Source organism: Nestor notabilis, unplaced genomic scaffold (genome assembly GCF_000696875.1).
Source record: "Nestor notabilis isolate BGI_N333 unplaced genomic scaffold, ASM69687v1 scaffold56, whole genome shotgun sequence".
Classification (NCBI taxonomy): domain Eukaryota; kingdom Metazoa; phylum Chordata; class Aves; order Psittaciformes; family Psittacidae; genus Nestor; species Nestor notabilis.
The window spans coordinates 70999-82618 of NW_009931266.1; the positions used below are offsets into that span (position 1 = coordinate 70999).

At 39.9% G+C, this 11620-nt stretch overlaps 2 protein-coding genes across 2 annotated transcripts in view; one reads left to right on the forward strand and one right to left on the reverse strand.

Annotated features, from left to right (window-relative positions):
* SLC9B2 (solute carrier family 9, subfamily B (NHA2, cation proton antiporter 2), member 2) overlaps positions 1-2993 on the forward strand; it is a 15321-nt gene extending 12328 nt beyond the window's left edge. Inside the window, exons 9-11 of the mRNA XM_010015797.1 lie at positions 953-1061; positions 1266-1402; positions 2357-2993. Coding sequence (XP_010014099.1) covers positions 953-1061; positions 1266-1402; positions 2357-2596 — 486 coding nt within the window. The 3' untranslated portion in view covers positions 2597-2993. The remainder of the gene's footprint in view (positions 1-952; positions 1062-1265; positions 1403-2356) is intronic.
* Positions 2994-8860: 5867 nt separating this feature from the next.
* On the reverse strand, positions 8861-10424 carry CISD2 (CDGSH iron sulfur domain 2). Its single transcript, XM_010015796.1, has 2 exons — positions 10217-10424; positions 8861-9220 (listed from the first exon to the last, which is right to left on the reverse strand). The coding sequence occupies exons 1-2, from the start codon at positions 10391-10393 to the stop codon at positions 9131-9133; spliced, it is 267 nt and encodes an 88-aa protein (XP_010014098.1). The 5' UTR covers positions 10394-10424; the 3' UTR covers positions 8861-9130.
* Positions 10425-11620: the final 1196 nt, after the last annotated feature.

Sequence of the window (11620 nt, forward strand, 5' to 3'; positions counted from 1 at the left end):
TTTGTCCTACATCCTCCTCCTTCCATCATCCCTGGTGGAAGTCACTTGGCAAATACTATCCATGGAGAACAAGGAACATAGTACCTATTGGTGGAACAGTTAAGTGGACAGTAAAAAGACTGAAAGGATGCCAACATCTGTAAAGAGGTTTTGGGTTTGTTTTTTTGTTTTGGGTTTGGTTTTTTATTTTTTAAAAAAGGGTGAGATAACAAGGAGAAATGAGGCAAATAAAGAAAAATATTTAGCAGTCTGTACGTTTCCACCTTGTTCTCTCTAAGGTTACAGAAGTTCTTGTGTTACAGTCATCTACCATTTTGTTGGCTGAAAAGCAGGAAGATTCCTGTTTATCCTGGCAGCAGTTTTAGGAAAATGGTTAGATGTAAAATTCAAATGCAAGGAGAAAAGACAGTACGGCCTTTATAAGGTACATTGCACTGGAGAGTTCAACTCTTTTTACTAGTATGGAATTTCAGACTTGCTCAGTCGAACTCCTGCTCCTGCTCACATGGAGGCAGGCCTCTGAGTGCAGCACAAGCAGAGTTAGGTCTTGACTGAAACTTCAGAGGGTCTGAGTGTGCCCAGATACAACTGGAAGAACACATTTAAGCACACAGTTCCCAAAGGCTCGGAAACTTCATGGCAAAGCTGTTCAAATTCCACCTCCCTGAATACTGAAACCATCTGTGCTTTTATTTTCCTCCTCTTGTCTGCAAACTGCTCTGTCACTCTTCAAATATCAGTGACTTTTATTTCTCTTCTTGAGATAATAAGCATTTATTTACTGGCAGAACTACACACTCTGACCTTCAAAAGGTACAGAACAGATTTTGAATCTTTTAGCTCAAAGAAGGAGCAATTCTGGACAATCTTTATGATACATTTTCACTTTGATTAATTAAATCTTCTGTCTACTTAGCTGCATTTTTATGTATTATTTTTGTTTTCATTGCAGAAAGAAGTTGAAAAAATTGTTGCCATTGCGTGGAATATCTTTCAACCTTTTCTTTTTGGTTTAATTGGTGCAGAAGTATCTGTTACATCTCTTAGGCTTGAAACTGTTGGTAAGATCATCTACTAATTATCCAGCTTTCATTCCTGGCTTCCAAAGAACATCTATAAAGAAATCTAAAGCCAAGCAGATCATGGCTGACCCACAAAAACCTCCAAAAATGAAAACTACTCCCACTTTAAAGCAGTTTTAGGAGCCTTATTCCCCTCAGGCACCTATGCACAAAAGTACTGAGAAGTGTTTGTCTTTGTTGCAGGACTCTGTGTTGCTACACTGGGCATTGCCCTTGTTGTGCGAATCATAGCAACGTTCCTGATGGTGTGTTTTGCTGGGTTTAATTTCAAGGAGAAAGCATTTATCTCATTGGCATGGATTCCCAAGGCCACTGTTCAGGTAAACAGTTCAACATCATTTTCATTCCAGGCTAAATCTGTTGTCCTTAGCAAAGCTCCTCATAACTAGTGCAGTAGTAAATAGAGAGAGGATCAGGCTCAATAATAGCAGAGTGTAGACAGGGACAGTTCATATTCTAAACCACCTTAAGTCTGCTTGAAAAGTGCATGGAGAGCCTTCTACGTGAAGGTTTTTTGCTTGCATTCTGGGTTGTACTCCCAATAAATGACAGTGAATTGTACATATAGGAAATATAACTATTTCTCAGCTATTGCACATTACTGTGCCTTTACATACAGATTCTGAGAACTTTCAAAACAGAAGTGTTTCCCTCTTATACATGAAGTATCTGCAGGAACAGCTACATCAGAGGCTTAGAATGGGTTTTCAGTTTGTGGTCATTTAGGTAAGTCAGTCAAGGGTAGTCTGAGCCATATGGCTAGAGAAGCCTCAGGCTGGCTGCATTCCTTCTTTACTTCAGTGATTGTTATTTATGCTTCACCTAAATAGCATGATTAACTGCAGACAAAAGTTAATATTCCAAACAGGCAAGGATTATTGCAACATTTGCAAACTATACTTTCAGAAGCTGCTACTAGCTGACTGTTGCCAGGATGCATTCTGTGGTATTTTAACAGCTGCAATACAGAATACACTGGCCCATTTCATTAATCACACATCCTCCAGAAATGTAGGTAAGAGAACAGCTAAACAATGTTCTTCATGGGAGAGAACCATCCAGATAAACTCATTAGCTTAGAAAAGTGTAGCCAAGTAAAAATTGTTCTCAGGTATAACATTTACTTTTCTATTTACTGTCTAGAAATGAATGGATTGAATGTACTACAAATATCAAATATATGTTAAATATTGACTGATAATTAATCTCCTTTTTTACCTCTTTCAGTCCTAAAGGTTACTTGCTCCATTTCAGCGATGTCTTCTTTCCTACAGGCTGCAATAGGTTCTCTTGCCTTGGATACAGCGAGAATTCATCAGAATGAGCAACTGGAAAAGTATGGAATGGATGTACTGACAGTAGCTTTCTTGGCTATCTTGATCACTGCTCCAATTGGAGCCCTGGTTATTGGTTTGGCAGGGCCCAGACTTTTGCAAAAGGCTCAGACAAGTAGCAAGGAGGATGAGGAAGGTGCTGAAGCTGGAGAAGAAGCAGAGGCCTGTGAACCTTCGTAAGATGGACATCTACAATCCTTCAGTCCTTACACTTCTGTTGAGTAAACGCAGGATGTCTGTAATATTTCTGGAAGAAACCAAAACAAGTATCAGTTGTGTCTGCTATTTTGAAAGCAGTCCTGGCAGAGTTTTATGAAACATTTTTATGTGTTGAATGTGCCTTAAGAGATAAAATAGCTGAACATACAGAGAACAGGCTGGCCAGGCAGTGAGTCACTGGGAAGTTAGTCAACAGTTACTTGAAACGTGTGGGTGTGAGGCCAGGGAGAGGATCAGAATTGTTCAGGCATGGAGTTGGAGTTATAAGGTGGAATATAAACAGGAGAAAATGGAGACTAATGTGAATAACTTCTTGATGGTTGAAACTGGGCTGTGAGATGACAAGCTCAACTGCTCAAGTTCAACTGCTGAAAGACAAGTTGAACTGTACGAGTTCAACTGCAACCTCTGAATGAGAGACTGCTGGCATACAGTGAACGAGTCCTGGCATGGGTTGGTGATTCCCTCTCCTTTTCAGGTTCCAAAACTTGCCTTTTCCTCAGCTCATGCACTGCTTTGTGCCTTCAAAGGACTGTCAGCTCTGGTCATAGCAAGAAACAGTAAGTGGTACTTACGTGCCGAGAGAGACAGTTGAATCTGTCACGGACAGTTGTAATGGAGGTGTTGCTGGTGCTAGTAGAAAACAGGACTTGAGCTTGAAAATGGTATGAGGGTTGTGGGGAGGCTATAAGGAATGTGAGAGGGTTGCATGGGGTTGAGATGGCTGCTTCTTCACCTGTGTACCTGAGTTGTCACACATGATGTCAAGGGAGGGAAAGCCAGCTCTTCGGCCACTGAGAGTGGCTATGTTCTGGTACTGGCCACTGCAGGACACAGGGAAGTGTTCCTCTCAGGTGGGGTTAGCTGACAGGGCAAGGCCAAGGTCACAATGAGTTGTCCCTTTCTTCCTCAGTTCCTTCTGGGGTCTGGGGAACTTGGTAACAGCAGCAAACGTTAAATCAAGATTCCTAGGTCAGCTGGGATCTCCTATTGCTTTTTCCTAAATGAATACTTACCTGGCTGAGAAATGCCATGATCTGGTCCCTCTCACATCTGCTTTTCGACAATTACAGCAAAGAAAACTAGGATTTGTTAAAAATAAAGCCAGTGGTGCTTATTTTTCCAAGAGGTGGTTTGCTGGATTGATTGTGGAGAGTGGAGGCCTCTAAGATTTCCCAGGGTATTTTTTACCTCTGACTGATGCAGAAAACTACTGTACTTTAAATGAATGGCCTTAAAAATGCAGTGTTGAGAGGGATGGTACAAAGTGAAAGGAGCTTCACTCTCACCTACCTTCAGAAAGGCTGCTGTGTGAAGGCAGGTGTCATGAGGAAGCTGCATTAACACCACAGTGCCAGCACCCTCAGCACGTACCCCCAGATCCTATGGGTCTTTCCAGAAACACAAGTTGCTCTGTGAGGCTGTGAATCATAGTAATGACGGGCAACACCCGTGTTAAGTATCTATCTTGCCAAAACATTTCACCAGGGGGAGCAAAAAGCTCCAATGTGGTATTCTTCAGTGTATTTAATATAGATGCCTCCTGCACAGTCAGCTGCAATGTAGTACACATCTGATTTTCCCATTCTCAGAATAATTTCTTTTCTCCTTGACTGTCCTAAAGCCAGAAGTAAACCTCCTGTGTTGATTGAAATCCTGCCCATACCTTTACCTTTTGTATTGGTTAGGGTTTTGTACTGATGGGTACCAGCAGACCTTTCTCATTCTGCTATGACGTCTTGTGCAAGGAACTAGCTCCAAGTAGGTCATTCCCACCTCCATTCTCAGGCATGGAATCAGTACAGCATCACTCAGAAACTGCAAGTTTTCACAGACTCATAGAATGGTGTGTGTTTGAAGGGGCCTTAAAGATCATCTAGTTCCAACCCTTTGGGGTTTTTTAGTAAGGATGTTAGACTGTGCCTGTATTCAAGGTGCCTCCCTGCAGATATCTGCACTACAGCCAGAACTGACCTGACCTCATTTTACAGGATACTGTACAGAATAGATTTGATGTGTCCAGATCATTTTGGCATTATTAAGAAAGAATGAATCAATTCTGGTTTAGCTTTTACAATTTTAATATGCAGCACAAAAATGTACAAAAATACTTTTAAAAGAAAACTACACGAAATTGTATTATTTGCAGACTGTCCATGTATGCCTCTGTGTTCAGATTAATTACACCTCAGTAAGTGAGTCTTGGTATATGCCTTCCCCTCCAAGCCAAAAAGAAAGCTTCCTGAGAAATATTTAAGGTTCATAGCCTGAAATTCCAGCACAGTGATGAAAATACCAGGAAATTCTTTGTTAAGTTCTCCCCAAACAGTTGACAAGAACATTGACATTTTTCCACCATATATGCTGCTGTTCTCTGCTTCCCTGGGGAATGTACAATCTTCAGTTCAGTTCATGTTTGTCTCCCTGACCAGAAAAGAAGATGCTTTCAAACTGCACACTGATGAATGGTTAGGGTCCTGTGCTGGGTGGTTATTGCATCAGTCACTGACTTATATGTCTGTTCTGCCTACTTCGCATGCCTAACAGAGGCACTCTGTTACTTAAATAGGGATAGTTTATTTTATTCGGAAATCATAATGTCTGTAAACCTAACTGATAAGATAAGGGAATATGGTGTTCGGTTCATCAGTGATGGTCTATAAAATAATTTTACTTGAGTAGAATTTACAGGAGTAGAAGCTTTATATAGTTCACTTTTCCATAAAGTTTTATAAAAAGTAGACTCTTCCTGCAGGGAGGGATCACTCTGCCAAATCTGGAGTCTGTTCAATAGCAGGAGTGTGACGTGCAAGGATTACAGCCTTTAAATTTAACACACCTTTAGCATGCAAGCAAGCCTCTGACAAACAGATGATAGCCTCTCATACTTGCTCACCATCATAACAGCACCTCATAAACTGGATTTATCATGCTTCCTTCACCTCACTGCATTCTCAATTTATTCATTAGATCAGTCCCACCATTCTGCGTGCTTGAATAGCTATACCAATGAAAAACCTCATGATAAGCTCTAATCTAAACAAAATTAAATCAATTTTCCTTGCCTTGCCACTGTGCATGGATGTTTCTCACAAGACTTCTTTCCCCCAGCTTTTATTAAATCTTCAAAAAGAATCAGGTTGAAGCTGTTACCCAGACCTGCAGATCTAAAATGAAAAACATTAATGCTTCATAACGCTCCTCTCCTTCCAAAAAGGAATAAAACACCTGCATCTTGTCATGAAAAGAAATGATCCTGAGAAGGGTTTTTTTTAAAGAACTATGATGACAATTTCAGCTGATTCTAAACAGCAGTTCTCTTAGAGACATACCATTTCACTTGCTATCAGACGTTGTGTGGGTGAAGTCATGACATTTAAGACCACTTCCCTTTTAACAAAATACCACAAAACAATTCATGAATAATGCATGAATTCAAGGCAGTAAAATCTTTATGCCATGCCAGTCTCTTATTTGCAGGAAATAAAATCAGAGCATAATGTGCAATAAACTATAACCAGAGAAGTCCCACTCTCACGCAGTCATATAATCACTGACATAATTGGGAAAGCACTGAGCACAGGGTGTGTGCAGTTCCAGAAGGTTCACCACAACCTCTGCAGCAGAAGGGTCTGAAGGCACAATGCACTCCTGGCGGCCAGCAGCAGGCAGTTACACCACACAGCATATGGGATAAGACAGAAATTGGCCATCTGCAAGCAGGGAGTCTCACAAGCCGGAGGATGCAGTGATAATGCAATTATCATCACTAATTTCTCTTTTTCAGCCAAACTGAGTGGTTTAGGGAATTTAGACTGAAATCTAAAATTAACTGTGAAACATGGTGCAACAAAACAATGAATGATAGGTATCTGCATTTTGGTTTTTAAATAAATGGAGTGCAAGAGTTGAAATTTTGTGCCAGCCACCCTTCGAGTATATTTATTTCATCTAGTAGTTGCCACAAGTCAGACAGCTTTCCCTAAATGTTTTTGGTGTACGACTTTATTTGTAGTCTATTATAAGTACTGTTCAAATTCATCATCAAAAGAAAGGGAAACATCACTGTTCTTGTAAAAAGGCATGTCATGACATGCCAAGTTCAGCTTCCCCTGACTGTGCATCAAGACCAGGTCTGCTGCCTCAGGGCTGGCCTTTATTAGCATTCAGGGAAAATTCATCCCTTTGTGTGGAGCTTTCAAATGAGATTAGAAAAGATATCCAGTGGCAAGACATGACCAAGCACATCCCAGCTGGTAACTGGTTCAGCTCTCAATTGCTGGTGAGATAGGAGGCTCTGCACACACTTCAGTTCTTAGCTATCTATCCTTCAGGTAGATGATTTGAAACTATAAATTTACTACAGAAAATTCTGTGGCCATGGCATGCAGTATTTCCTTGACAGATTTTGAAATGCAAGGAAATGGTCATTTATATCGCTTGCGACCTTCACTTTATTATCTTGTGGAAATTACTAAAATGTCTTTTCTACAAAGGAATTGCGACCAAGTGCTGCTATTGCAACACTACAAATGTGCTCCATTCCCCTCCAGACACAAGCAAAATCAAACACCCCTGCTTGTTCCATAGCCACAGCTGTAGATAGTTTAGCAGCAATCTCATTTAACAGCAAGCAAGGAGAAAAAGTTAATTACATTATCAAACCGTGCTAGAGATGGAGTCAAGAGGTTAAACCTTACACTGTCATTCACCTTTTAGAGGAGCTTTGTGGGAGAAACAAAACAAATCCTGCAGTATCACTTACTCTAACAGGGTTTGTCTGAGTAGAGCAACAGAAGCGAGAACAAGATTGATGTACATAGTTTACTTCTCAGGCTTTGGAAGAAATCAAACTATTTGGATGCAAAAGTACCCTGATAAAAGCTGGAAGCACATACAGACTTGCTATAATAAGCAGTGGATTTTAAAGCCTGGAAAAAAACAAAACAAGACCAAAACAAAACATCTAAACCTAGGATTTTGCTTTTTACAGTAATTTCTTCTTTAAACCCAAGAATTGGGACTTAGTGTTCAATATACTGAATCTGTAAGTGAAGACTGAATGTAAGAAAGACACTTGCAACATTACAGATTTTCCTTATTTATAAATGTTATATCCTAATACAAAGTTTATGGTTTGCTCATCCATTAAGCAAGACCACCAAGAATTTAAAGATTGTACCACAATTCTATTACGTGCTTTGCAAAAGCAGGCACTTAATCAATCAATCACATCCTGGCCTGCAAGGCAAGAGTTTTAGGTACCTAGAACTACAGCTATTACAAATGCAGGAGGAATGATTTACCTTACTTCTACTGCTGCTGTGTGAGCCATTATGTGACAAGTGCTTCCTGACTTGCTTTGTTTCAGCACTGTGGTGATCAGCTTTGGCAATGGCACACCACTCTGGGGCTTCCCACCTGCCTAACAACAGTTCAAATGACATGCTGTTAAGGAACAGCTGAAATGTGCCTTAGTACAATTGACTAAAATTGTAGCATGGACCAAATTTTTATTTTTAAACTGATGGATACAGTCCTTCACTGGCAAATAAAGCACTTTAGAAGAATTAATCTAGCAGGTAGGTAACTAGCAATTATTTACCTGCATCTGAAATTAAGTCATACCACAGCAAAGTTCTGACCTGCCAAATAATCTTTTTGAATAGGTAACAAGAATACAGCTCAGCTCTGCTTTCTTAGTTGTCATTTAACCAATTCCTCCCATGAAATTCCCCGCTACAAAAAGTAGCGGCTACAGTGCAAGTGAACTTGCAAGAAGGAAATTTGTATTTCCTTACAGTAGCTCATGAAGGAGCAACATGGCTGCCCAAAATAAAGGGATAACAGCAGTGGGTGACCTGCTCAGTACATCAGTTCATATGGTCTCCAGACCATATAAACTGCAGCACTCCACTTGGGACATTGTATGAGACTTACCAGCTGGGGGTAAGGTGTGTGTTTGTCTGAGGTAGGCTGCTTTGAGTGAGATCAACAAACTGCCCACTTTGGCACTGCACAGGCCAGACCTTCACCTAGCATAAATTAACAGTGCTATGTTGGCTGTCTGAATACCTATTCATGAGGGAGGAATTTAATACCTTTTTCCCTCCCGAACTTAAGTTCGTTTAAATCTGTTCCCAAATAGCAGAATAAACTGTGGTTTCTCAGCAGAATTCGGAAATAGCAGCAGGTTTAGAATTACATATTCATACAAAAAAGGCTTAACTATAGGAAGTAATTTTATTGTTGAAATAAATGACTTATTTACAGGGATAGTTACTTTACAGTTTTACAAAGTAGACAAAATTCTTCTCAGAATAAAGTATCAAACCAGTGACTTAGCACTGTCTAAATGCAGTTTATTCCAAAAAGAAATCTACAGCAATCATTAGACTAAATCATACCAATCACATAATAAAATGCTGTCCCTTGAAACTACAATGGTATAAAAAGACTTTTTAATCAGTCATGATCTAGTGGATTAAGCATCTGCTATACTTCTTTCTTCTTGAGTATTAGTGGACCTACATTATCTCCTGTTAATTCATTGTGCTTGTTGTGGGAGCCATCACAGACAGGGAACTGGAAGAAAACATACATGAGAAATTAGTATAACTCTGTACAACAATTACATGGGGATTTTTATACTTCTTCCTATGCCAAGAGCACTTTGATAATGTCACTAGTTCCTACTACTACATCCTGTTTCAGTATCAAATTCCCTGTCTCCTAAAACACAGCACACATTACACTGCTAACAGGTAGCTAAGTTTGTGAGGTCCTAAAATAGCTGTTCATAGACACAAAGTTAGAGACAAAGCCTTTTTGCATGAAAGGACAGCAAGCAAAGCAGCCATCAGTCACAAATGGTTTAAGGTTTATTGTGGAACTAGTACAAGTGCTCTTTATAGATTAATCGTTTGCAAACAGTAAGTACTGGTTTAAGGAAAGCTGAAGTATTTTGCTGAAGTGGTTAGTCTGAAGCAAGACTAGTTGAGAGAGTTTCTTAGGTCCAGGGCAGATTTTTTTGTTAAAACAAGAAAGCATTCAGTCCAGAGAGGACAAAAACAGGGTTCAGTCAGCACAGTGAAAAGAAGTTGAGGCTAGATGAAAAATGTTCATGTACATCTAGTTGATTTGGGGGATATGGACTACCCCAACCAGTCAACTACTGGCTTCTCTGGACCAGATGACATTATATTCTCCTGCACCAATACAGGCCCAGCCTACCTTTCATTCTACTATGAGTGACTTTCTAAGCATTGCTTTTGCAAAACAGTTATCTTCCTATTAGTTGCAATGTATTTCCAGACATTAAATAAGGGTTGTTTGGTTTCAATCTACTTACAGGTGGTTACTGTGTAAGCATTTCTAGAAAAACCCTACTGTGTTTCTCACAAGTTTCTACAGTTTCTGTCTGCATGTAGATAGGTTTACAGTGGAGAAAAAATAAGAACTGTGCCATTCTCAAAACTCCAGAGAAAAGCACAGGTCTACGTGTAGCAATTCACCACTGAAGCACTGATAAAAATATCCAAGTTTCAATCTCTAATGCTACAGTAGCACAAAGTGTCTTACCGTCTTAGAACGCCAACACCGGCAGTAAGCTTTAGTGAGGCACAGATCTTCAATGTTTATTTCATTCACTACTTTTGGATTTTCCTTCTGGATCTTCATGTTAATCAAGCTATCCTTCTGCTGTTTCTTCTTGGGGAGGAACGGGCGAATAGCAAGGTAACCGAGCAAGGCCAGCATGCCCAGGAAAGGCAATAACCGCAGCCATTCTGCAACTAAAGACACAGGTGGAATTTAGACTGGCTCTTGACACCACTTCAGTACAGTGCAGTATCAGCTGCTCTCAAATGACTGAGGCTTAGGGTAGGGAATGGAACTGCTCAGTCAGCAAGGCCCTGAGGTCAAACCAGACTCTATGGGTAAGTCTTAAGAAAGACAGACCCAGATGAAAACCTGGGTTTTACTGTAGCCAAGGTAAAAATCCAACTCCTAGAACTTCATCTTAACACTGCAGAAGGTGACTCAATGGAAACTAATAAAATCCAAAACAAATAAAAGGCATACTGAAACGATGAGCCCTAAAATTACAGGGGTTCTGCTCACCCAAGGTAAACCAGCACTGTGTACTAGCAAACTGGGCATGATCCCATGCAGTAAGTATATTAAATATTGCTATCTTAACATTCTGTGGTTTTATTTTTCAGGGCTCTGTTTGATCAGGGATCTGCAACCGATTTTTACAATACACAAAGAAAGCGTCCTGAGATCAAGTAAGTCAAGCCACAGAAAGTTGCTTTTTACCAAGCTGAGGAACTTCTGTTAAGAACAGGTAAGACATTCAAGTATCCTCTGCAGACTTAGCTGCCTTGCTATATCATCATAAAGCTTCTAGACATACTGGTGAGTGAAGACTTACTGGACTTTTTAATTCATCAGCACCTCACTTAAGACCTATATATATTGAAGGTGGATCCACTTTTCCAGCAAAACATGTTGTGACAATACTCCAGTGTAATTTAAGTACCATGGTGCAATAAAGGAGAGAACACTTTTCTAAATTTCTGGAGAATACATTGAACACAATGCACCACAACCATGTAAATGATAAAGGCACTGGAAGAACTTTCAGTAGTGTTTCCACACCTGCACTTACAGTGGTCCCTATGTGCAACAATTGACAAAATTTGCTAAAATTTACTGCAACAGACTAATCCTTCTCTCTTTTCTCAGTTCCTCCAACAAGCTGTAAGCCCTAAATAATTAAACAATTAACAATGAGATAGTTAAACTTTTTCAGTTACACAAAGTACTGAGTTTCCTGGACAGTAGTGCCTGTTCGTCCAGAAAAACCTATCGATAAGAATTCAAATGCACTTTCTGACCTTACGTGAAAGACTGACTTGGAACTTACTTTAGAAGAGAGGAAAAATATTTGGTCATTGAAAAAAAGATTTCCAAATTGAGTAT